This window comes from Haemorhous mexicanus, chromosome 3 (genome assembly GCF_027477595.1).
Source record: "Haemorhous mexicanus isolate bHaeMex1 chromosome 3, bHaeMex1.pri, whole genome shotgun sequence".
In the NCBI taxonomy this organism is placed as follows: Eukaryota; Metazoa; Chordata; class Aves; order Passeriformes; family Fringillidae; genus Haemorhous; species Haemorhous mexicanus.
Genome location: NC_082343.1, coordinates 15,073,969 through 15,100,583, shown reverse-complemented (window position 1 = coordinate 15,100,583; position 26,615 = coordinate 15,073,969). Strand labels below are relative to the sequence as shown.

At 38.1% G+C, this 26,615-nt stretch overlaps 1 protein-coding gene across 8 annotated transcripts in view; it reads left to right on the top strand.

Moving 5' to 3' along the window:
- GPCPD1 (glycerophosphocholine phosphodiesterase 1) overlaps positions 1–26,615 on the top strand; it is a 42,576-nt gene that overhangs the window by 4,471 nt on the left and 11,490 nt on the right. For 7 of the 8 annotated variants that reach the window (XR_009485688.1, XM_059840933.1, XM_059840932.1 and 4 more), the window contains 14 exons: positions 4,145–4,230; positions 7,281–7,365; positions 8,293–8,386; positions 9,004–9,066; positions 14,732–14,807; positions 16,539–16,580; positions 17,758–17,881; positions 20,343–20,586; positions 21,612–21,774; positions 21,866–21,998; positions 22,209–22,263; positions 23,905–23,997; positions 25,062–25,139; positions 25,963–26,002. Coding sequence is in view for 7 of the 8 variants with exons in the window: in XM_059840930.1 (XP_059696913.1) it covers positions 4,145–4,230; positions 7,281–7,365; positions 8,293–8,386; positions 9,004–9,066; positions 14,732–14,807; positions 16,539–16,580; positions 17,758–17,881; positions 20,343–20,586; positions 21,612–21,774; positions 21,866–21,998; positions 22,209–22,263; positions 23,905–23,997; positions 25,062–25,139; positions 25,963–26,002 (1,376 nt within the window). In the remaining variant the exon portion in view is untranslated. The remainder of the gene's footprint in view (positions 1–4,144; positions 4,231–7,280; positions 7,366–8,292; positions 8,387–9,003; positions 9,067–14,731; positions 14,808–16,538; positions 16,581–17,757; positions 17,882–20,342; positions 20,587–21,611; positions 21,775–21,865; positions 21,999–22,208; positions 22,264–23,904; positions 23,998–25,061; positions 25,140–25,962; positions 26,003–26,615) is intronic. The other variant, XM_059840936.1, reaches the window with a different exon arrangement.

The window sequence follows — 26,615 nt, the reverse complement described above, 5'->3', positions numbered from 1 at the left end:
TGAAACCTGCCATTCTGCAGCCCTTACAGTCAACTTAGAGTTGATAAAATCAGCTTTTCATTCAGGTCAGCCAGGGTAGTTGCTTGAAGTTCCCTGCCTAATTTTGAAAGCCCTCTGTCTGTGCAACCAAGTTCAAGGCCTTCAGGCTTGTAAATCTCCACAGTTTAGGAAAAAATCCCTTTGTACTTCAAGCCTGCCCTTGGACCACTAGAATCAAAGCCTCAAAATCTGTTCAAGTTGCTATGAAAAATATTGGTTGTAATGAGTAGAGAGCAGGTAACCTGGCTGCATGGCTGCTGTGAATTTTTATGACTCTGGAATTTGTTCAGTGTTTGTCAGATAGTCTGTTATATTCCACGATTGCCCCAGATTACCTGGTGTGTATTTAGGTAATCCTGAAAAAACATATAAGATATGGTACAGCAAGCAGCCAGCACCTCTTAAATCATATTGGAAAGGTTAGGGAAGTTAAGGGTGGGGCAGAATAATCCACTGAAGCAGAAGGCTTGTGAAGGGTTTTAATATATCACCAAACCTGTAAGCCAGAAGGTTCAAATGAACTTCAGGATTTGAATTAATAAATCAAGTCCCTGTCCCGGTATATTTCTAACTACAACCAAAAATATTTTGGTCTTCCCTATCGATGATGACATTTATTACCTCATTTTAGAGGAAATCTCTGATACTTTGTGACACTTTAATAGATAGGTCATCTTTTCTTTCTTACCTACATTTTCTAGAAGTTCTCTTTTAGAATCAGGGAGAGGAGAGTTTGGATTTCGTATTCTTTTCTTCCTATTAGTGTTTCATGTTGGGGTGGTTTTGTTTTTTTTTTTTTCCTTTTTTTTTTTTGTGAAGTGCTGATAAGTCTCTACCTGTGTGATATGTCTTTCCCATGAGGAGAACTGAGATTCAAGTGTTCACTGCTTTCTTCCATGTGGTTGTAGGCTATAAAAGCTGACCAAAGGAAGAGGAGCAATTGTTTGCACCCAGGTTAGCATCTGAATGCCTGTTGCTGCAGCAGATGTGAATTCAGCTTTACTTTTGGACTCAGAGGTTGTTTAAAAAGGGTTGTTGCACAAGGATTTCTAGTTTGTAAATCAACTCAGTCGATTTTATTAATATTTGCTGATTAGGAAATATTTATCATTTTTAATGTAGCTCTTCTAATTTGCTTCAGTTCCCCTAAGCAGTTTTGACATGACCCCTCTGAGCTGAAAATTCTTTGCATTCACCAAAAAGTCCCTCATTACAGGAGTGGGGAGCAAAGGAGGGTTTTGTTAATTCTTTGCCAGCTTCTTTGGTTAAGCAGTGCTGAAAATCTGAAGGAAGGAACATCCCGTTTCAAAGATGCCTGACACTTAGAGGTCAGAGGATTTGACTGTTAAATCTTGTCATTCCCCTTTGGGAATTAAATTACTATCTCTTTTCAGGAACCATCAGTAACTAGACAGCTAAACTTAGGTTGTTAGGTTTTTTTTGCCTCCCCCCGCAGTAAAATGTTTTTGTATCATGTCTTGAAAAAACAGACTGCTTTTATAAGTGCATTATAATATACCACATAGGTTTGATTCCTTAACAAAAAAGCAGACCTCGTTTTTCCTTGCTGGGTGTTTGCATTCAGTGCTCTGCTAGAAAAGATGCTTTTTTCAGAATAAGAGATGGTACTTTGACCCTAAATATAAGAGCAATACCTGTACCTGCAGTTCTGCTACAAAAAAAACATGCTTTTGCTTGAAGTGGAATTTTTCTTTTCTTCATATACATCCCTTGGGTAGGCTGAGTAGGTTTTTGAGATAAAATGCATTTGGGGTAGAATTCTGGCAATTTTACAAAGTCAGTTTATCAAAACCTCCTTACAACTGGCTACTCCTATATAGAAAAGTAAAATTATTTTACTAGGCCGTTTAGAAAAACCCATGCCTGTCTGGAAAATAGGTACATAGAATTTTTACAAGATTGGCTAAAAGCTTTATAGACTTAGGAGGATTTTGGATGATTCTCTAGGAACAGTTGGGTAGTTAGTTAATTTGCAGTAGGACACATGCTGGGTTTTGTGAAGTTTAAATTTGAGTTGTTGCATTGGCTGTGGAAACAGGTTTTTTTTGGTTTTTGTTTTGTTGGTGGGCTTTTTTTTGTGTGTGGCTTTTTTGTTTGTTTTGGTTTGTTTTTTTTGCAAGCCAAAAGCCTATTCTTGCTTTGGGGAACTGGGTGCAAACATCAGCTTTCACTTTCCTGCTTGACTTTTGCAAGGCATTTTTGCCTACTTCATTTCCCCTTTGGCTCCTCTGCCCTTTCAGTTAAAGGCTGTCCAAACAGGCATTTGGTGAGCACAGCCAAGCCCTTGACTACTTGGTGTCATCATAAATGCACACTAGTAATTTATATTCTCTGCATTGCACTGAGATTTTTTTGTCATGTTAGACCAGTTTCGTGAGTCCAGTCTTAGTTTCAGCACTGAAACGTGCTGTGCTTCTCTGTCTATAAATAACAGCTAAAAACAAGTGCTAGAATGTGTCACTTAACATACACTGGTGAGAAAGTTCCGAAAGGGCATGCCCTTCATGGAATTGCTGTTTATCAGCTGTGCTTATTTCTAGCTTCAGTAGTCTGGGATTTTATCATTTGCAGAATGATGAAATTTGTGAAAGGCAAATGCAAAATTGGAATATGTGACCAGAAACCTTTGCATGTCTACTGTTTTTTTTACTCTCATTTAATTACTGAAAAGTCATCTTCCTTGACATGAAGAGGGAAAATAAGGGCGGAGAAAAAGGAATGTAAAGTCAGCTGTAGTTACAGTAGGAATAGAGGAGGAGAGTTAGAATTGAGAGGAGGAGGAGGAGAAAATCCAGAGCAAACAGTTCTGAAGGTTCAATACCTGCAATAGCATTCTAAGTGCCCACAAAGAATGAGGTTTGATGATGAGATTCTTTTTCCCCTCCTATTTGGTATCTGTCTTTTGCTTTCGAGGCATGTTTAACTGTCCTGTGCCCTTTGAAGGCATGGCCTTCCCCTTGTAGTAGTAGAGCTAATGAAAGGCAAATTTTTCTTCAGTGTTGTTAGTTCTTTCTGATGTTGTTATTAAAAGATTGCTGACCAAGATTGTACTGAAATAAAGTGCTATTTATCCTGTTCAAAAATAGCAATTGTAACATTCTACTTCCTTGGTTAAAAAAAACCCAAACAACCAAACAAAACACACACAGAACAAAAAGCCCCTCACAGTGATGTAGAGAACTGTATTAATTGAAACCATTGCAAAATTTATTCTGCACATATTTGGTACAATTATTTTGTAGCCCATGTCCAGATAAATATATTTAGGTGATGATAGTCTAGCCACATCCATATTTGGACTTTACTATGACTGCTGCTTTTGTAAATAATATAAAAGGATGTGATATATCAATAGTGTTCCTGCTGTAATGGTGAAAATGGGCTTCTGCCAGGTTTGTTTTTTTTTTTTTTTTTAGTCAAGGTGTGCATTGGAGGAGAAAATTGAGGCAGAGTCAGTCTTCCCGCTGCTGTTGTGGCTAAAGACAGTCTCTTCCTGCTGTGCTGCTTTGAAGACTGCTTGGTGCTTCCAGTTGCTCCTGGTGCTTCCTGTGAAAGCCTGGAAGTAGGGAAGCAGAGTCTACAGGGATGGACAAGTGACAGCAGAGAGCTGTCATCTCTTATGAGTTGTTCCCCTTTTCCTTCAAGGTGGTTGTGCTTCTCTGTGGAAGCTTTCTTGTGCCTTGTAGAGGATTCTTCAGCACTGATGAGACAGAAGTTACTGTTTGCCAAGGGACCTAATCTTAAATCTCTTAAAACCTTCCAGTAGCCTTCTTGGAAGCAAAATTAGTCAGAAAGAGAGTTTTGAAAAATCTCTGCTGAAGACTGAGAAATGCTGCAGGATACTGATACTTGCACGTGGTATTTGATTTAGCAGTCTTTTTCTTATGCCAGTGTTGAGCTGGATGCTGTTTTCTGGGTCTGCAGCTGCTTTTATAGAGCTTTCTACTTCTACTGCTCACTCAGGCAGTAATATCACAAGTGGCTTGCTTCCCTGTAAATGGTGGGATTTTTGTTTCCTCTTACTTAGAGCAGCAACAAATGTAGTGATTGTTCTTCAAACTAGTTCTCTTTCTTCCCACTGTAGGAGATTTCAACAATCCCAAGACACAAGTTCTGCAGAAATGACGTCTTCTCAAGTCACTTTTGTAGTAAGAGGATCATCAGCACCAGGTATTCAAATCATACTTTCTCCTTTTTGTATGGTTGGTGTAAGAGAAAACTTAATAGAGGAGTGTTCAAAGGCTGTCTTGTGTTTTCCTCAGAGATAAAAGAACATATTAGATCAAATAGGTATCACATCAGGTAGAACATGAAAATCTGGTATTGATAAATTGTGCATATTACATTGACCTTCATCTTCAGGAACTTGGAAGGAAGGAGTTGTGTTTAACCACAGCTGATAACTGAGATCCACAAAACTGCTCCAGCCATGTTCCTTCCCAGCTTCTTCTTCCCCAGCCCCCTCTCTGGTGGGGAGAGAACAGAAAAGGCCTTGATGTTGTGAGCACTGCCCAGAAGTAACTGAAATATCCCTCTGTTATCAGCACTGCTTCCAGGACAAATTCAAAGCACAGCCCCTACTAGCTGTTGTGAAGAAAATTAACTCTACCCCAGCCAAAACCAGCACAGAAGTTATATCAAAAAAGTAATTGATTATTGCCTAACAGAAACATATGGATGTGGGAGCAGATTGGCAAAATTCCTGTGCCAGGCCAATACCAGATGGCAGAAGTGTCTCCTGTAGCTGGCGGGGAAGAAAATGATAAAAACATTGTACAGGTTTTGACATCTGCCCTGTGTTAGACCTCTCCTGTGTCTCTCCCTTGTGATTTGGCATTTGGGAACTGAAAACTGGTACTCAATGCTGGCATAAAGCTGTTAGTAAAGAGTAGAATTTTCTGTAGCATTCTGGAGGAAATTGTAGAACTTTAGAGTAAATTTACCTTAGTTCAAGACCTGTGTAGCTGTACCATGAAGTATTGCAAGCTGTGCTCTCTCTGTCCTGCTTACACTGTTGCTTCCACAGCTGTGATGGCACTGTCACTAGCAAAGCTGACTTTGGATATATAACTTCTTCCTGTGCTAATAATATCTGCAATGAAAAGAAGGATTATTGAGAGCCAGATCCTGCCTCAGTGGCTGTTCACAAAGAATTATCTGGAAATACAGCATAAAGAGATGACACAAAAGGGTGCTTTTGCTAATGACAACATTGATATTGTTGGGGTTTTTATTATTATTGTTGGATCAATGAGGCTGTTGCAAGCTTTGAGTTGGGGCAGAAGGCTTAAATTAACCTTCTTTGCTGAAGTAGCTGAAGGAGCTCTGCCAGGAGCAGCCTTGAATTCCATGACAAGGAGAGGGGAGAAGCTGAGGACCCCTGAGCTTGAAATGCAAACCAAACCCCGCAGTGTGTTCAGAATTGCCTGTGGGGAGGCAGTCTGCCCTGCATTTCACTTTGGCTTTACTGGGATAATTAAGGCAGGGTTTTACAAATCCTAATTTGGCCTGGGTGCAGTTGTTGAAGGGAGTTCAGAGTGGCTGCACATCCTCTTCAAGCATTGCCTTTTGTGTGTGCCGCCTTACTGAGTGAGAGGTGGTCGCTGGGTGTTTACATGTCTGTTTAATATAGGAGCCCAGAGAACTATTCCAGCTGGCACCTGTGAAGAGGAATATAATTAGATGGCACTTCAAGAGTTAGCTGTGTGTACACAAAGATGTATTAAGCATGTATTAAAGGGATGTTAAAAGAATTTTAGCTTTTTTTTTTTTAGTATTTCCACTCAGAAATTCTGCCTGTGTAGTGTTCAGATGGTCTTCCCTCCCCACTTTATCTCCCCCTGCAAAAACAAATGATCATGTGCCTCAGGATAGGGTGGAAAGGGGAAAGCTGACATAGGCAATTGCATACTAAATATACTCATAATGTAGATTTTTTTCTGCCTTTGTATGCTTACAGTGCGCATCCAGAAAGCTGAGGCTTCTTTTTTTTAATGAATTGCAGCAAAAGATTAAAAAAAAAAAACTGCTGAAGTTCAAGGTGTTATGTAAAGTTATTTCAGTAAGCTGCTTTCAGAGAAATGTTGTCTTACTTTCTGTCTTCTCTAGATTTTTTCCAACCCCTGGGTCTGCAGAGGTTTCTTTCATTAGCAGGCCTGTGGTATCCCATCATAGTTTAACTGGAGAAAATGGACACAATTGTAGAGAGAAAAGGGCATCCTCAAAACTGTAACTGTGTACTTTGAAGTGTCAGCTGTGATTTGTGGCTTAGGGAGAGGTAGTGTACACTTGTTGCACACAGCTGGTCTACTTTGTATCTTGGGATTATTGTGTCCCCCACGCTACTCATTTTGAGAACAGGAAAGAAGTCAGAGATGCTTGTATCATTCTTTTGTGGTGCCTAACTGTACTTTAAAACTCCATATTTGCTCATTCTGCAACAGCTTTTTATTGTGTCTAAAAATCTTGTTCAAACCCTGTGAGAGCAAAAAACTAATTTGTTCTTTCCATTAGTATTTATCATTGTTGATCTTACAGTCAGATACATAGAGGTTTTATATTAAAAACAAGGGTAAGTTGCAATGGTCACTTGGGATATCCCTAAATTAAATATACTGTTGAAACCTTTTGGGTTCTGTATGTCTGTATGCATTAAGATAAGTGTGACAATTTCATGTGGGTTTTTTGTGTAACAATGTTATGTTTTGATACCCAGTAAAAACTGAAAGCATAGCTGCAAAATTAAGTTTATTTCTTTTGGGAATCAAATTAATTGGGTATGTTGCCTTGGGTATAATGCTAGCAACTCCTGTTTGTCTGTGCTTTCTAAATTGTTGGTATGAATTGGAGCGAATATGGACATACATTAAAAAATACAGAGCATCTAGGGAAATAACTGTGTTATCTTGAGATTAAACATTTTACTGTGAAAATTTGCCTGCTGCATTCCTAGAGATGTTTTGAGCACTATTCCTTAAGAATGGTTTGGAAGCCAACCCTTTGAAGGGCTGGGGTTGTCATTAGGCCCTCTCTCAGGTCCTTGGCATGGTGAAGAAGTTGCTGTTGTAGTTTTGCGTGGGGTAAGATTCCTTTCTGGACAGGCAGGATCTTAGATGAGTGGTATTTAAAATACTTGAAGGTTTGACTGTGGCTGTACTTGCTGATGCCATCTATCCTGAGGTAATGCTGACTGTGGGGTTTTTTCTGTTTGGATTTTTCAGGAGAGGTTTTTGCAATATGTGGGAGCTGCAGTGCTTTGGGAAATTGGAATCCCCAGCTTGCCGTGGTCCTCCAGACTCCGGATGAGTAAGTTGGTTTTGATTTTTGGTTTTTTGGGGGGCTTTTTTTTCTTCTGTTTTGAATTTTTTTTACTTGTTCCATGTGAAGTAGCTGGAGTTCTGAAGCAACAAAATTATTCTGTCTTTGAGTTCGTAAACTCCTGAGCTGCATGTACTGTTAGCAGAACTCCAGAATTTCTGGTGTTGCCCCTGAGCACTTTGAACGCTTAGGAATATATTTAAGAAAAATGAAACTTGGGTGTTCTTTTCTAGATACAGTTGATGCTTCTGCTGTTGTGGCTGGCATTTCAGTAGTTTAGCTTTAGATACTTGGAGTAAGAAACTGCTTTGGGGCAATTCTCAGTCTCATGGCTGTGCAGCAAGTTAGAGGAGATGTATAGGATAATAAGAAAGTAAAGACTATAAATGAGTTATTATTGTTCTAGAAAGTGATAGGGAGGAGATTATTTAAACTCAGAGTTGCATTGAAATTCTTAAGGGGGAGGGCATGTATGTATAAGCATGAGTGTACAGAATAAAAGCTTAAATGCAGTAGAACAATTCAGTATTTTCTTAAAATGGTGCTAGCTTATGTCCGCTCTGTGGTGAAGGAAAGTAAAGTTTTCAGGCTGTGTCTGTAATTCTGTCAGTGACTGGCTGTATGATCTTGGATGAGTCTCTGAATCACTTCACCATGTTTTCCCCATCTGTTCAACGGGAATGAGAATTCTTGCTCTCTTAGAGCACTTGAGATGTGTCAATCAAAAAGTTCAGTTTCAATTCTAAGTACATCTCATGTTCTGTGCATGTTTGGCTAAGGTACTTTGTAATAACTTTCCTTGCAACAATACACTAGACTTTATTTCAGAATATTACTTAGATGTGTCTGCGGTGGCTGTTAGACTGTATTTTGAAACTTTTTTTTTTGTTTGACTGTTTTCTTTTTTCTCCACAGTATGTCTGAGAAAAGATGGAAAGCTACTGTAGAGCTTCCTAGAGGAATTCCTGTTCAGTATCGGTATTTTAAAGGATACTTTCTAGAACCTAAGGTATGTACAACCTTGTCTACTTTAAGTTGGCTCCTCCCTAGGAAAAACTCCCATACTTGAAATAAAAAAAAGGATTTTCTGAGTTAAACATGAGATTTTTTTTTTTTAGAAATAAATCTTGATTTGCTACATGTGAAGCACGAAAAAGTTTGTGGAAATACTCACACTTCACTACATGACCATATGCTCTTAACTGTAATTGTATTCTCTTCTATCTTTTACCAGTGTTAGTGTTCTAAAAATTTCAGAAGTAAAGAAATCCCTGACATTATTATAAAGCTTAAATAATATGGTGAAGTTCTCATAGTTAGAATATAGTTGCATATGGATTTCAGTAGGGCGTGGATCTCAAGTGATCCATGGAAGGAATGTGATGGTATGTGATATCTGTCCTATATGTTAGGATGGAAGCAAGTGATAGTAGGAGAAAAATGGTTCGTGTAGGAGGTGCATTAAAATTTTAAAAGCTTTTAAAATCACTGCAGATTTCTTTTTGTGGAGCATGAGAAGTATTAACCAGACTTTGTGCTGCATAATTAACATAAGTTAATCTCTTGAAGTGAAAAGGTGAAACAAGGGATGAGGCATCCCATTGTTTTCTGTATGTTTGTATATAGGTATTTGCACGACTTGGAGGGGGAAAAAAGAGCCAAGAGACAGAGACAGATGTGTTTTTACAGGTATTGATGTCAAAGTTGCATATGACTTTAAGTTACATAAATTAGAGTTTAATGTATGTGGCGGTGTACTGGTTTGTAAACATTGCACTAGAGCAGGGGGCAGTTCTTCAGATGGGAAGAGACTGCATCCAGGAAAAAGCTGGGCTAAGTTGGGTTAATAAGCAGCTACTCTCAAACTGTTTTTCATAATAACAAGTAATAATCTTGAGAAATTTAATGCTGCCTTTGCTCTCTTTCTTATTCTGTTAATATTCTGTAGCTGTTCACCATGGGCTTTAGTTCCTCATTGAAACTGGGATTATGAGCTAAATGTGCAAAGGAATTACAGAACCATCTCATCAATACCTTTTAAAAAATTTCAAATTACTGTCAAGAGCGTGTAAGTTTTTGTCAGCCTTTTTAAACTAAAAAAAATCACATTTGATGGAGGTATCATTTCAGTGAAGGATACTACTTTAAATGGGACACAGTTCTTTTTTTTTCATTAGAGCATATGAAATAGTCTAGTCAGAAACTGGTATTTAAATTGGTACTTTGAGGCAAAAGAAGGGAAAGGCAGTAAAAGATTTCTTTTGCTGAGGTCAAACGGAGGCCAAAAGTAGATTAATTCTTACAACTCAGCAGCTCTGATGGACCTATTACTTTTTTTTTTTTTTTTTTTTTTTTTTTGCAAATGACCAGAAGTTTAAATGTCCGGAAGTGTAAGCAGATGTAACACACTCAAAAAGCAGAGTTAGTGAGCAGAGGCTGAGCCATAGTTGATAAGACAATACAATTTCTGTTTAACCATTTACAAAAGTTTACCCTCTGTATTGGTGAGTGTGTTTCTTTGAGTAGGTGCTCTGTCTGCACACTTATGCACCGTGTGATGCAGGGTCTGCCAAGGTAAGTATGAATTTAATGCAATACCAGCATAAAGGGCTTCTAAGTGTAAAGAGCAGGAGAAAAAGGAAACCACCCTATAAAACAAAGTATGTGAATTCCGGGGTGCAGGGTTGTCAGCTTAGTGGAGTCCGACTTCTACATGTTAAATGCACAGGACTTGATTTCTTGTAAAGTCTTTTGAAGGAAAGAAATCCAGGTACCATGTCGTTTTCTTCCTCTTTTTGTAAACCTCTTGCAGAACAATGAAAAAGTAACAGGAATATCATGTACAGTATAGTGCAAGTGAGACTGTACGTGGAGAACTTTAGCATTAAGAAAAGGCTGATAAGGAAAATATACTTTTAAGTTAAATTATTCTGCCTCTTTTTATTTCAGATTTTTTTTCATTAGGCATTGCATGTGATTAATCTCCTAAATTTGACAAGCTGGCAATATATGATCTCTGACACTTAATTTTTTATATCAATTTTATGTGTAGTAAAACAACAGTGTAATCTTAACTATATGTTCAAGTCTGAGTACATGAATTTGACATCACATAATTAGTAAATCATGCTGAGGACAGATCCACCTGAAGTTAGCAACTTCTACAGCAACTGCCTCTGTGAAGATGCTTGAGTTGGACATAGTGGCAGAGATGAGGCTGATACATCTTTACACAGAGAGATGGTAGTTCCTGGATTACCCACAGTAGTGCTACAGGCTAGATGTGAAAATAGGTAGAACAGTTGACATTTTATTAAAAAAAAAAGTGCTGTCTTTTTCTCACCTCCCTTTAAGAAGATCATCATTTGACCTTAAAATTTTTTTACTTGAAGAAAAGTGTGATGTAATGAAAGTCTTGTTTGTAGTGAAGCATATTGCTGTTAACATAATTGTGGTTATGTAAACAGAGCAGTGTTTTTTTAAAATACTTGATATATTGAAATTTGTAGAATTTTTGCATGAATACAAATATATATCCAAAATACATTTTCCTATAAAATTGGTGTCAGGTCTTGGCTCATGCATATCAAGAGATTTTACTGTGTTGCAAACATTGTGATCTTCAGCATTTAAAAAGAAAAAAAAATATACATACTTGGATGAAATGAGACAGTAACCTAAACTATTTTGGTCGAGGTTGTTCTTTCATGTAGTCTGGGAGCAGTGAGCTCCCTGTGAGGATCTTCCTCTTTTATTCTACACTCACTTTGTGGCAGTGGGTTGTGAGGGGGTTTGTGTGAGGCACACCAAAACTCCCTTGGCTGGAATTTGTCTTCTGTGTATCTTATGTTTTAGAAGAATAATTTTACATGCCTTGTTTGCATGAAGCATGTTTGAAAACCTTAGTAAGGAACAGACCTTAATCTGTTCAGCCGTGTTCTGTATTTGCTTTTAAAACTGTAAATAAGCATGCAAGTTCAAGGTTACTTCTTTCAAGGCAAGTGTGAAATAACTAAGCTGTCTGTGCATGTAGCAGGACTTAAAAAACTGGATTGGAGGACATTTTTCACACTTTCTGCTTAATTACAGAGGTTTCAAATGAGAGTTAGATTTACTTTTTTAAAGTGCAATTAAATAAATCCATTTAGTGCCTGGACTGTAGTAATAAAGATGAAACTTAGACCTAGACTCAGTAATTAATGCCTTAGAAAAGCTTTGTGTAGATTAAGAACCTATCATGATAGTCACAAAGGCATTATTATCTGCTGAGATAGCAGATTGTGTGTGAAACTGTTATTGGAAATACCAGAGCTATAAAATCTCTACTGAGCTCAGCATTTCCTGCCGGGTGACTTTTATGTGCTGCTGCCTTGCAAGTTGGATGCGATGGCTGAATGGCTTTAATTATTCAGTTTAGTGCTTAATTATTGTCTTCTACATGGTACACAAATCCAGAGAGATTTTGGTCAGAAATTCAGCTTTAGCAATTAAGTCTAATTTAGCTGTTTCATATGATTGAAGTAGATTATTATTCTTGAAACATAGTTTTAATTAGTGAAGTGCACTTGGATAAATGTGTTTTTGTGGCATTTTTAAGTTTGGTATGGGTTCCTCCCCCCACCCTCCAATGCCTACTCTATTGTGTTGCCTTAAAGCAGGAACCTTGGAACTGATCTCCTAAATTATCATTTAAACATCCACAGAAGTGTTTTCATTATTTAATTGTACTGGGAAGCTAGGCACTTCATGCAGATGGTGCATCTACTTTGAACCTCAGAACCATTATGCTAGATAGGCATTTTCCCCTTCATTTCAAAAGTCTTTAGTGACTGCTGGGGAGGGAGGCCCCAGCTTCTCATAATGGAAGAAGACTTGATTTTTAAAGAAAGTTCTTGAATGTCCTTTAAAAGCTTGAAAATTGAATCGGGTGTTCAGCTAATCAAGACCAAGCAACATAATATTCGTGTTGGCTTTTAAAAACATTTAAAGTGTCTGTATTAGTAGAAGATCCACAGTGCCACTTACCTCAGTGTACTGCCCATGAGATGGTTGATGTGACATTTGAATGGATGCCCTTTTATAACTGTCCTCTAGAAACTCTCCTTTTAGGCAATGTTACATACTGTTAATATTGATGACACATCATTTAGTTCTGCTGCTCAGCTGGCTGCTTTTCAGATGTGGTCAGTATATGCCACAGAAATGACATTACTGTGTTGACCTCATTGTAACAATGGCTTCTGTTACATGTAATTGAGAGTTTTTAAAATGCCTGTAAACTCAGAGAGGGTCTGAGCAGGGATTGAGAGGGTTCTTAGTGATGTCTGTGCCTGTTCTCTAATCAATTGCCCTTTTTTTCCAGGTAGCTTTGCTTGGCTCTTCTTAGTATGGAAAGTGTTGAGGGTTCCTGGGATTAAATGCACAATCAGTCCATTGTATTCCTTTCAGGAGAGGAAATTGTGCTGAATGTATCTGGCATGGTGTCCTTATTGTTGGGATAATGTTATCCAAATTCATTCATCATTTCAGAACCTAACTTTAGAATGGACAGTTACAGTAGTGGAAGAAATAAATTGATATTTTCATACAATACATTGGAGGTTTTACAAGGAAAAACCTTTGCTTACCTTCTGAAGGAAACAGCTTAGTCCATGTTAGGAAGATTTGCATTGCCCACGTTTACAAAGTAAAGCTGTACATGTATTCATGGGAGCTGCTGTTGGAGAACTTGCATGCCTGCATGGTGGGAGTAAATGGCAGTCTCCCTGCTGACAAACATGGTTTGCAGCTTTAGAAACTGTCATTGTGACAGGCAAATGTCACTGTGCTGTGAAAGAAGGGGAAAGAAACTTATCATTATTTACTTTTCTAGAAATCCTAAGTGTGGTCACTGTGGCAGCAGTGAGAAGTTGGGAACTAAAACTGCCCCATAACAGGAATAAACTGGAAGCAGTAATATAATTTTATTTATATTTTACATGCATTCTGTCTTTAAAACATAACTAAGCATATGTGTTTTATTCTGACATGACATTTAAGTGTGGATGCCTCTGAACTCATTAGGAACATTGCTTTAGCTGAGACTCACAGAGCAAAACTATCCTACTGAGCTCTTGTTAAATGTTTGGTGTTTGCTTGATGTTAACTCGTCCAAAGGCTTGAGAGATTAAATGTGCTCAATGTCTGTTAAGAAATCCCATCTGCATGTGAACAATTTATTGGGTGAGTTGTAATGGAACAAAGCATTATGGTGCTGTGTAATTATACTGCTGAGTTTGAAGCTTGTCTGGATGTCCCTGTGGGTCTGAAATCTGTTTCAACAAAAACCTGAACTACTGGGATGAGCTGGCATGGAAGTTTCTATGTCTTTGGCAGTAGTAGCAAATTTTTTTGGAAATAAGAGTTACTTAGCTGCAATTTTGATGTTTTGGAGCCTATTTGACAGTGATTTTTACATCTGATAGTAACAACTGTGCCATGCTAGGGGAACCTTCTCAGGGTGACTGTACTGGTAATCAGGCATGTTCTGTCTGTTGTTAAGTTGTGGTTACCTACAAGCTTTTATCTAGAAAAGCTATTTCAAAATTAAATTGTTCTGAAAGAAGAGTTTGTGTGACTGTTCTGGTTATCTGAGTCTTGGCTATGTTTGTCAACAAATGTATTCTTTTGATGGACAATATTTCTTTTTAATGAAAGTATCTTAATTTATCCTGCTTCAGCTGGAATAGACTGCATTGTTGGCTGATTGGATCAATTATTCATGTTTTAATTAGATGACAAATAACTTGCTTTCCAGTACCACAACTAAAATAACTGTGTTTTATAGTCTTTGAATTTAGTGAGGCAAATTTTGAAGGAGAACTCACCCCTGCAACTGCTATGTGCATGAGTAGGTGCTGAGTGCTGTTTGGAATAAGAGATGTGGGGTATGTTTTTCATAAACTGTTGCTGTAGCTTGAGAACAAAGTGAGCACTCTTAATGAATTCAGAGGATTTTTTTATTTGGTATCAGAAGGAAACTAAAGTAGTCCAGCAGAGCATCTGTTAGCAGTAAAGGTTTAATGATTCCATGTAACTTCTCTGCCATGCCAGACTGTCAAAAGTTTTGTCATATGTATTCACAACACATCAAACAGAGTCATCAGCAGTTGCAGGGGTAAGAAGCCTCATCTGTTTTCTTTCTTTCTTTCTTCTTCAGTCTTTTTCTCTCTCTGTTCCTCTCCCTTTCTTCTTCTTCTTCTGTTACTTCCTTAAATCTCTAAGTTTAGTTCACAACCATCCCAAACAGCTTCATGGGTACAAAGTCAGATCTAACAAAAGAAATTATTGCAGACATTTAACTTTTAAATTACAGACTATCGATGGTCCCTGTGAAGTCATAGTTCACACGTGGGAGACTCATCTACAACCACGATCAATTACCCCTTTAGGTATGGGCATCAACTGCATCTGTTTGAGGCATATGCATAAGATTGCTGATATGCTGCACACTGGCTTAGAGGGATTGATAGCTATAGTTTTAAAATACTTAAATTTATTAATGTGTGGGAGGTACAGACTTTTTCGTTGCACAACATGGGCCTTACTCTCAAAATATATATGTATATATACATAAGTGGCTTCAAAATAGAAGTGGATGTGAAATTCTTTGCTGTCATCCTTAAGATTATGTGAGTTGGTTTTTTATTAATTTGAAATTTTAATAATTTTCTGTAAGCTTAATTCTTTGAGACTAAGGATCCATATGATCTTTTTTAAAGAAAATGTGGGGAGGGTATGAAGTCACTGTTGTTTTTTATTTAAGTACTATTTAATTAGTAAAATTTTAAACAAAAAATATTTAATTAGGCTTCTATAAGTAAATGGATTTATGAAAATAGAAACATGAATGCACTTATTTACCCGTCAGTTTAGCAGAAATGTATTTTGCTGAAGGAAAGGGTGGCATGCAGACTTGCATATGAGTTACTAATGCATTTCTGAACTGGGAAAAAGTTTGGGTTTTAAGAGTGACTGAAATAACCTTTGAATGTAGCTTGTAGTTTAGATCTCTTATGCTGCTATGGCATGTTTTATGCACTGTCTTTTCTAGCACATTAAAAATACTATTTTCTCCACACTTAGAAGTTTACATTTGTTAAGAAACTTTCTAATTATTTGAAAAAATGTCTTTTAGAAAGAAGGTGGTATCAAAGAATCTGTTAGTCATTAATAGTGCCATGATCATGTTCTGTTCTCCCTTTGCCTTTTTTTTTGTTAATTTCAGTTTAATTAGTAGTGTTTCTATTCCTGTAAGAAGGTTATTTCTGTATTTGTCAGTAACTGATAAGAGAAGCAGCCTATCCTCTGCTAGGGCCTAGACTTTATCTCTAAGTTTAGATTACCTCATTCCAAGTTGAGATTTTTTTTTTTTTTACCCCAGGTAATACTCAATTCTTCATAGTTAGAAATTAGGTTGAGTGAAATGATTCTTAGGGGAAAAAAAGGGATTAATCACTATAGAGGCAAAAATATGTGAAGTTTTATGTTTTGAGAAATGGATGGTTTGTTTAGACTATCTGTTCTGTTAATGCTGATGAATTTATTTAGTACCTTAGGATTTCAGTTCTTAAAGCTTTGGAAAGGGTAAGGATAAAAGTAAGTGTGAAGTGAGTTTTCAGTATTTCATGCTAGGTTGGTTTCTGTCATGTGGGCAGAATTATAATTTTTATTGTGACTGACTTGATTTAAAAGCTTTAAATGTGCAGCAGGACAACTTTCTTGTATGTTTGCAAGAAAATTTAATGTCTTTGACACTACTTTGACAAGTAAAGCATCTTAGATACTAGTGGGTTGTAGTTAGCAGCAAAGTACTGCAGCAAGCCAGAAAATAGTTCAACCTTTTCACTGTCAGTTCAGATTACTTGAAATGAAATGTGGTATTTTGTGTGTTTGTTTTTTTTTTTTTCATGCGGAAACTGAGAAAAAACATAAATTGAGATCAATCTTCATAGAAGGTTGCAGAAAACATGCTGCTTTTTCTGTTTCAGTTTTCCTGCATTTTTTTAGATACACTTTTTAGTAGTGAAGTGGAGAAGTAGAATTAATTTAACTTGGCAATGATTTTTAAATGTGAATACTAATTACTTTTTTCCATTCTTTTCCGTTCCTTTTAATTCTAGAAAATAAAATTAATGTCGATGATGGAGACTTCGGAATCTGTAGTAAGTGAGATATATTAACCTTTATTCCTTACCATGAATTTTATTTAAACAAGGTTAAGTCTTGTAATTGAGAAATGTTTGAGATTATACGTTTTGAGAAGAATTGCCTATGATAGTTTTCTCTGTTTTTACAGTTATTATTGTATCCAGGATTTGTGAAATCACACTTAGGCTGTTATCCCTTCTAATGTTAATAAAAGAGTGCTAGGAAGAATTGAAGTCTTGTCACCCTGATGGTGTTAAAGGTTGAAATTTGGAAACTATAAATCATGAGCATGCATTTTTTGAAAGTAGAGAAAAGGCTTAGCTTTCTCTTAATACCTGGCCTTAGAAAAACTCCTCATGCCTGGAAAAACATGATCACTGACACCGAATGGGCCCACTCTGCCTCTTCAGTCAGAGATGCAGCTGCCAAAGGGTTCTTGTAAGCCCACACCTCATGTTCTTGTGTGTGCACAAATGTCTCACTTCTGACAGTTCTGACCCACCTCTCACTTAATGTTCAATCTTCTGACACTGAAAGTAACTCCTTGTCATACCTCATAAATCTTATCTTCAAGGTTTTCCATTTCCCCCTCATATCCTCAGCAAATGATGGGTTTGGCTCTTTAGGAACTCTTGTTCAAAACTGTGAGGTTTGCTTTGGCACCTCGTTTGCAGCTTGTGTTTCTGGTCCTCCTGCTTGCAGGCTTTCCTTGTTTTGATGTTCAGGATGAGGATTCTCCATGCTTTTCATCAGAACTGTTGCTGTACCCTGTCCTGCAGACTTGCACTGCTTTACTGGCACTGATTATGATGGGCTAATGGACACCTGTATCTCATCACAAACAGGGAGCCTCTGATTGCTTATGAGCCTTCAGAGTTCCTGGCAGTATTATTCCATGTGCTGAGAGGTCCCAGGACAAGGGAATGTTACTCAGTGCTGTCCTGCAGATAGTTTAGACATGATCATTGTTCCTGTTTAATCCCATTAAAGTCCAGCAGACTACTGTAGTTCCTGTTGGCTGTTCTGGGTAGTTTAGAAAGACTGGGGAAAGGCTGCACTCAACTTCCTGCATTACTGTGGATCAAGGCTGGTGATAAGGAGGATTATCTGCAAGGTGATGGCAAGAACTGCCTAGATCTCCCTAAAATAAGTTACTAAAATGTCTTCTCCTTTCTGTTTGGCTTTTGATAGATGGTATTAAAAATGTGGATGCTGGGTGGCTGACATGTCAGACAGAAATAAGGCTACGTCTGCATTATTCTGAGAAACCCCCTGTACTGATATCTAAGAAGAAATTTAAAACATCAAGGTTTAGGTAAGAGCTTGCTCATCTCAGTATGCAATTTACCTCATGTTAATTGTCATTATTAGGGATATATATTTTTTTATTTAATTGATGTAGATTTGAATTCATTTTGGGTTACTAATAGCCCAATTTCCCAGTGTTAAAGCACAAATATTTACTCCATAATTGTACAGGTGTTTCTTGCTTTTTGGCTGGAACTGTAGGGTTCTCAAGTTCTTACTTAGATCAGTTTGGTGCTTTTCTGTGCAGAGAAAGCAAGCATTTTTATAACTCCACAGTTAATTGTCAGGAATGGGTATCTTAGCCTTGGTGTTTAGAGGAGTGCACTGTTGCACACAGTGGATAAGGATTGGCTGGGTGGTTGCCCTGGGTGTTGTTGTCAGCAGCTTGATGTCCCAAGTGAAGAGCAGGATGGGGATGAGGGGTGTCCCTCAGGGGTTGGTGGAATGGAAAATAGGGTTGAGTGTCCCTTCAGTAGTTTGCTGGTGACAGCAGCCTGAGGGGTGCAGTCACACTGGAGGGAAGGGATGCCATCCAGAGGGAGTTTCACAGGCTTAGGAGCTCACCAAGGCCAAGTGCCAGATCCTCCACTTGAATTGGAGCAATCCCAAGTGCAGGCTGGGGGGTGGAGAATGGATTGAGAGCGCCCTGAGCAGGACTTGGGAGTGTTGGTGATGAGAAGCTCCATGTGACCCAGCACTGCACACTTGCAGCCCAGAATGCCAAGTGCATTGTGAGCTGCAGCAGCAGTGTGGCCAGCAGGGTGAGGAAGGGGATTCTGGCCCCCTGCTCTGCACTGGTGAGACCTCACCTGGAGAACTGCATCCCGCTCTGGGACCCCAGGATAAGAAGTACATGGAGCTGTTAAAGTGAGTCCAGAGGAGACCATGGAGGTGCTCAGAGGGCTGGGACACTTCTGCTGTGGACACTTGATGAGAAATTCTGTGTTCTTCAGCCTAAAGAAGAGACAGCTCTGGGGAGACCTTTGCAGCAGTCCCTAAAGAGGGACTTTGGACAAGAGCCTGGAGTAATAGGACAAGGGAGAACTGCTTTAAACTGAAAGAGGACAGGGTTAGATGAGATATGAGGAAAACATTCTTTAGTGTGTGGGTGGTGAGGCACTGGCACAAGTTGTCCAGAGTTGTAGGTGCTGAAACCCAACAAGTGTTCAAGGCAAAGTTGAGTGGGGCTTGGAGGAACCTGGTCGAGTAGGTGTCCCTGCCTGTGGCAGAGGGGGTAGAACTAAATGATCTTTAAGATCCCTTCCAAACCAAACCATTCCATGGATCTGTTATACTTGATTGATTTCTTTTTTTCCAGTTTTGATTTAGTTTCCCCTCCCATCAATTCCAGATTTGCTGATGAGGGGAAGATTTATTTAATATGATGCTCTTCAGTGAGATTTAATACTTACATTGTGTTCTGTACAGCTTTGCCTTTTTTCCTTGCATGTTATAGCAGGTAGAGAGAGTAATTTCTGAAGCCAGCTTCTTGTCTAAGTTAAATGGTTGAAATAAAACTTGATAAGCTAGATGCATTCACTAAATACTCTATCCTAAAATGTTGGATCTGTCCAGTAGTTTCTGTGACTGTCACTTGCTATGGCAGTGTCATTTTTCAAGTTTCTGGAGTACCTGTGTTGTAACTTCTTTTAATTTTTTTTGTGAGGATATATTTCAGTGTGGACTTGATGTAATAGATTTCCATGATTGTAATTATTTCTTTGAGATATGTGATTTCAGTTTTACTGGTGACTTGGCATCTATGAATGATAATCCTGTATCTCATCTGCTGTGTCTGTGGTGTAGGAAGGGATTTGGTTTACTCATGGATGCTTACTTCACTGACATAACTAATTTTGTCAGGAAGGTTTGCTCTGTATCATAAAGGACTCTGAGTCTTATAGAGAGGCTTATATTTCTCAGTCCAGGATTTTTCAGAAATCCATTCAGTTTAAATGCTCATTCAGGGTTTTTCAAGGGATTTACTTCAGCCTATATTACTTATGTCTATTAGAGCATACCTATCTGCCTTATCAGAGAGACATAGCAGCAGCCACCAATGTTCAAGTCTTGATCTTGATGTTCACTTCTGATTTCAGTGCTTTTCATTAACCTGTTGGCATTATGGGTGTACAGCCTGCCTGTACAGGAAGGCTGTCTCTTTGGCAGACCAAATAGTCTGGTGGAGTGCTGCTTCTCAGACCACTAGCAGAGTTTTCATATTTACCCATGTTCAACTTCTAGCAGTGACTTGAGCACTGAAATCTGACTAAAATAGGATTTAGACAATGGCTGCAAACTCTTGCTCGTGTGAGGAGCCTCTGAATACAGTTCTGTTTTGTGAGTGGTGGACTTGAGAAGAATTCTTGCATTGTATAAGCTTCTGCTCAAGCTTCTTCCTAAATCTTGATCATTTGTAAAGGCACTGCAGTGACTTAACCATTTGATTTGTGTTTCTGGATGAGTAGAGTAAAATTGACCCTAGAAGGCCTAGAGAAGGATGATGATGAAGAGGTCCAAGAGAAGACATCCCCTACTGTCCCTCAGAAAATGGCAAACACGGTGGAGTTCTCCTTGATCAGTGACGACGACTACAAGTGTCGGCACTCTCAGCCAGACTGTGGCTATGCTTTGCAGCCAGACCGATGGATAGAATACACAATACAAACCATGGAGCCTGATAACTTGGAATTAATATTTGATTTTTTTGAGGTATGTCTCTTTACTCCTATGAAGCAACTCCATTCTGCCTCTTGGAGCTCAGTTGTCGTGAAGATTTCACTGTTGAAACAGAGCTACTGCCTGATGTTCTTCATCTTTTGGATTTATGTGCACAAGTGGGAGACTACTGACTGCCAGCCCATTGTAGAAAGGTTTTTGTGAGCCTTCTTGATGTGGCACAGGAAGTTTTTCAGTTCTGCTTGTTTAGAAGTTGGTACAAATTAGACGTGAATCTGCATGTGTGCAGTATTGCATGCTGTTAGGTTGGCTTGGTATTAATCCTTTATCAGCTAAGTTATGCTTCTGCTTCAGCCCCTACAATATATATATGAACTGGTTATATCACAACTATTGAATCTAAATTTTTATATTATAAACAAAAGACATTTCTCTGAACTAAGTTGTGCAGAATCAAACTGGATTCTCACTATTGTGTCTGTTATTTTGTGCTGTTTTTTCCCCTGAAAGGTCTTAGTATTTGAAGTTCTTTTCCAAAGAAAGCAGGTTACACAGAATAAAGTTTAAGCATTCTCTTTTTGGTCTGAAAATGCTTTTAAGATCACTTACAGTCATAATTGCAAAGTGTCTACATAGTTCCTGAACTTGACTATGGTCAAGTGCACAGTCTGTATATTAGTTCTTCCCTACAAATGCATACCAAGTTTTTTAGCATTTTGAGCATAAATATTATTCCAGTTAATTTTTGTTCTAAGCAGGACTTGGGCATTTTAGAAGACAGGCTATTCCATGCATGCTATTTTGATGTGAAAAGCTTATGGGATGTAAGGAATGTCAGAGAAAAATGTGAGTTTTGTAGATTTCTGTTAAAGTTCTCATTTTCCTGATAGTAATTCATAACTTGCTGTTACATTAAACAATTTTAGCTGAAATTAGTGTTTGTGTTACACACAAGAAACTTGTGTTGTGTCCTGAGTAGCAAGCCAGAAGAGTTTGTTTAGAATTCTCACTCACATCTAACAGTAGGGGTTGTGGGTTTTTGTCTGTTTTGTTTTCAGGAAGATTTAGGTGAGAAGGTAGTACAAGATGATGTGCTCCCAGGTCACGTAGGCTCTGCCTGCCTTCTGTCATCCACAATTGCAGAACTTGGAAAGAGTGCTGGAGTTCTTACACTTGCTATTATGAGCAGAAATCCAAGGAAGACAATTGGAAAAGTCAGAGGTACAGTTGATGCCAGCAACAGATGCAGATAACTTTCCTCAAAGCCATCTTCTGTTCACTGACATGTGAAGCATTGCTGTTTTTCTTGCAGTGGACTACATCATTATCAAACCGATCCAGGGATATGCTTGTGATATGCAGGCTTCATATGCAAAGTACTGGAAACCAAGAACAACTCTGGATGTTGGACACAGGGGAGCAGGGAATTCTACAACAACCACTAAGTAAGTTTGTTTGCATTTTAAACTGGGGAAATTGTTTTGTGTCACTGACATCAATTGAGAGTGTAGACAGTTTGAAAAGCTGCAACCCACAGTCATTTACTTCAGTATGAAGTTGTGGATATTCTCTAAAACTTCTGATTTGTGTTTCTGTTGTTTCATTTCTGTGCTATACTGCATCTAACAAACCCTTTTTCTTGGCTGTTGTTTCAGGCTTGCTAAAGTTCAAGAGAACACCATTGCATCCATGAGGAGCGCTGCTAGTCATGTATGTACACACGTTTTCATACACACAGCACCTGTCTAGTGCAAACTAGGTTGGCTTGTACACTTAATTTGCATTATTCAATACAGTGAGTGGTAATTGAACTGATGTAAATGAGATAAAAATCGCTGTGGAAATTGCCTGAGTTATGGGAAGTTAGTAGTAGGTTAGACTCTCACTCTCAAGTCCCTTAAAAAAATCAAAGCTTCCATTTAGTATATTCTGCTGGTATTCTAGTACAAGGAGAATTTTAATCTCAACCCTCTACAGGCAGTTTGAACAAAAGAATCAAATTTTGGCACTGCTAGAGTCTGTCAGTATCCTCTCACGTGGCAAAGGTCTTGCTCAGGGACTGCTGTGTACTGAAACTTGCTATCTGAAAATGTGACTTGGGAGCTGAGCTGGTGGAATAAACCTGTCCTTGTTTTGGTGCTTGTTGCAGTGAAGACTTGAGAATCCTAAGACAGAACTTCCAGTTTGGGAGATAATAGCTCCATGTGCCTAAATTCTCTGGTGGAGGTGGTCACTTTTATTCCTTCCAGTAATCTTGATCACTGAACAGAACTGTAGCTGCTAAATGACAGTTTTGAACAGTAGTTCTTAATCCCTGAGTGGACACTACAGGTTTATAGACAGGCTTTTAAAATGCTCACAAGAAATATGCATTGAGGCAGAAATTTGCTGTGAAATCATCAGCAGCATCACTGGAGAATTGTTTTCATCTATTTGCAGATTGAAAAGGCTGAAAGCCACCACTTTGAAAATATTTCTGCTGAGAAAAGGGCTGAAAAAAACCCCATGTCCTATTTTCTCTCTGTGATGATTGAAAAAGTGGGTGTCAGGGTGATAATTTGATGAATGGTATTCTTGGAGGCCTTCAAAGGAATGACTTGCAAACAGTCAATAGAAGTAAAAAACCCCAAACCTGTTACTGTCTTTCTCTTTATTTCTGGGCCTCCCTCTTTTCTTTAAGACTGTACTTCGAGCTTTTGAATGCTTTTCCCTTTTTTAAAGCCTAACAGAAAATCATTTACAGCTGAAAAGGGCAGGAGAATGCTGAATGCAGCTATTTCTGCTCTTGCACAGATTATAACACACTGCTGCTGTGTTAGTCACTAGTGACTCCTGAAGTTTGTTCCTATATGGAATATCTCCCTAAAGCCTTGGCAGTATGGAGCCATCACTTGTCTCTTGGTGTGATTGTGGGGAGGAAGGAGGAAGATGCCTCAAAATTATCTGTGTCTAAAAATATTGTCTTGGTCTTTCATGTAATCAGGTTCACAAGACTTAAATCTTATTAGAGGGTTTTACAAGATTAACCAAGATAGATATCTATAGATATAGATATATATATATATATATATACACACACACATACATACATATATGGGTGTGTATATATATTTATATGTGTGTGTCTGTATTGTAGTAATTAGGATAATTTGCCATATATTTTTTTTCATCTTTAATAATCCATTGCTGAGCATGATTTGATTTAACTGGTAACAGCCAGGTGTATTCAACTTCTGCTTGATGTCCAGGACCTTGAATACTTGACAATACTTGCATGCAGTTCTGTAGTCGTTGTGCATAAGTAGTTAATGGGCTTCTGTTCTGTTCTGTGTGATTTTCAATTTTCTGTAGGGAGCAGCATTTGTGGAATTTGATGTACATCTTTCTAAAGATCATGTGCCTATAGTATACCACGATCTCACATGTTGCATGGCCATGAAAAAGGTAAAGAAGATAATTGCTGTATTTTATGAATAAATATGCCCGTTCTAGAAATGTAAAATGTTAAGCTCTCATTGGAACAATTCTGGGGACTCAAGGGATGGAATGGCAATAAATATGCAGCATTACTTAGTGCATAGAGCAGGGAAGTTGAGTTTTTTCCTTTTGCTGTTGTAGCAACAGCATTTCAGATGCATGGTTTGGCACTCTTCGAGCTGACATTGTAGTTACTATTTAGCTTCTTTCTGACTTAACATCTGGAAGAAAAAGGCAGACAGCTCTGCTATATTCTGTGGTGCCTATGGGGCTTTCTTATACTGAGGCCTGAATGTTTGCATTCTGTACTGTTCTGCTTATCTTCCCTCCTAGTTCTGGCAGTAAATCCAAAGAGATTGCAGAGCACACTGCTCTGGCTTCTTGGCTCTGGGTCTTTGTGTTTTCAAACTCCCACACTCGTTGTAGTATTGCACTTTATAAGAAGCTTGGTTTAGGACAGCTGTGGAAATGGTACTTTGAGGGGAATGAATATTCAATGTATCACTCAGTACTGTCTTGCTCAGTAAAAAATTCTTAGTGAAGAGGGGAAGTGAGAAAGGACAGAATTTTTTTGACAACAGATCTTTATTTTGGGAGTGGTCTCTGTGTGTGAATTTTACCCCAGGACATTTATATTTTTTTATTAGTTTCTGAGACATTGGATAAACAGCAGTAAAGTGAACTGCCTTGGAATATTTTTTACTTCATTTCCTTACTTGTAAGCATCTTTCCTGAATACATTAACCAATCAAGTTTTTACAGAATAATTATGCTACCATTTTGGGAGGAAAGAACTTTAAAGACTCTGAATTGGATGAAAGACAAAACACTGGGCTTCTTTCAAATTGTTTTATGCTTTTAAGTGCCTGTGCTGTCTTGTGAAAACAGATCATCTTATTCATATGATATGACTTGTCTCTTTATCTATAAAATAGGAAACATTAATTGCCTTTATGGCTACTTTATGGGAGGTGTGTAGGCTTCTTTGTTGTTTTCAGTGATGCTTAATTATGTGTTGGTTCTCTTCAAAGAAACTGGATACGGAGCCTTTGGAACTCTTTGAGATTGCAGTCAAAGAACTCACATTTGATCAGCTGCAGTTATTAAAGGTATTCTTTCCTTGGCTAGTACAATATGCGGTGTGTAGAATTTTATGGAGCTTGAAGGTTTTGGGAGTAACTACAGATGGTTCTGGAGAGTACAGTTTTAAAAATTGTTCAAACAGAACAGTTAGGTAATTCCAAGAAAAATTCTTTTGCTCTGTTTTTACAACTTGGATAAATGTCATTACTTTTATCCTCTAGAAATATGGTATCTAATTTTCACATGATAAAGGGATTGTGTTGAACTGCTCTACCTTCCAAACAGAAATGCCTTGTCTAGATAAAGAGGGATGAGTGGGCTACTGAAGACCCTGCTGAGATCCCTGCCCTCAGTCAAGGAAACCATCTGGCTGGTCCAAGAACCATATGATTCTTTTTACTTAAAATTACTTGGTCTGCTTCTTTTTGTGAAGAGAGAATTTGAATGGAGCAAGGGAGTTGGCTGTGTCTGGCCTGATTCTAGCTCAGTATGTGTGACTGTAATATAAAACAGGTCAGCTGGATTGAAACACAGAGGAGAGATTAGTGTTCAGACTTCTTCACATCTTGATGTTGAATTATAGTTTGTATGGGTTTATCCTTAACACGAATCCTGAATTTTCAGTAAGCATGTTTTCAGTTTGGTTTTGAGCTTTTCTTGAAATGGTTAAAACAAAGTTTGAAAGAAAATTGTGATGTGTACAGTATGTCTTTTATTCTTTTACAAATTACTGCTAACTATGTCTATGATAGACTTTTAAATTGTAAAATTATTTACAAGAAAAATTAGTTATGTTTTACATGTAGGATGATGTGGGTAGAGTGTTAATGTTGCTCTTATGCTCTTCAGCTGGCTCACGTGACGGCCCTGAAAGTAAAAGATCACAATGGTATGTTCCAGTTGGGAAGAGTGTTGGGATTGATTGATTTATTGATTTATTACCATGTAATTATATAAATTTTGTGGTTGCAGCTTCTTGTTGTAATCACATTTGTCCTGAACATTTCTAAATGCTTATGTAGTTAATTTTGTGCATGTTGTAGAGTTCTTTACTGGGAAGGAAATATCTGAACAGAAGTTACTCCCTTGGAAAGCAGGGACAGAAGGGTAGAAGGCAAATATATAGATCAATCTGTATTTCTGAATAATCATAACAAAATTGCCACTGATGTTTCCATCTTATGCTTCTCCAGCTATACCTTCAGCTCTTTAGACTTGCTGAAGAGAACTTTGGTAACTGCTGTAGGATGTCTTTTCAGTGCTGTAAATTTTTGGCCTTAATTATCCCCTTTGTAGGGACAGCAAATTATCTCACACATCCTACCTGTATAAGAGAAGATAAAATTTTAAAAAATTAAACAAATAAGCATTGATAGCCAAGGTTTATTGTGGATTTAATTCACTGAGTGAAGTGGTGAGGGATGGGAGAAGCCATTCTATATATATATTATGGCAAGGTCTTAAATTCCAAACCAGGAATTGCCAACACCATCATGGGAATA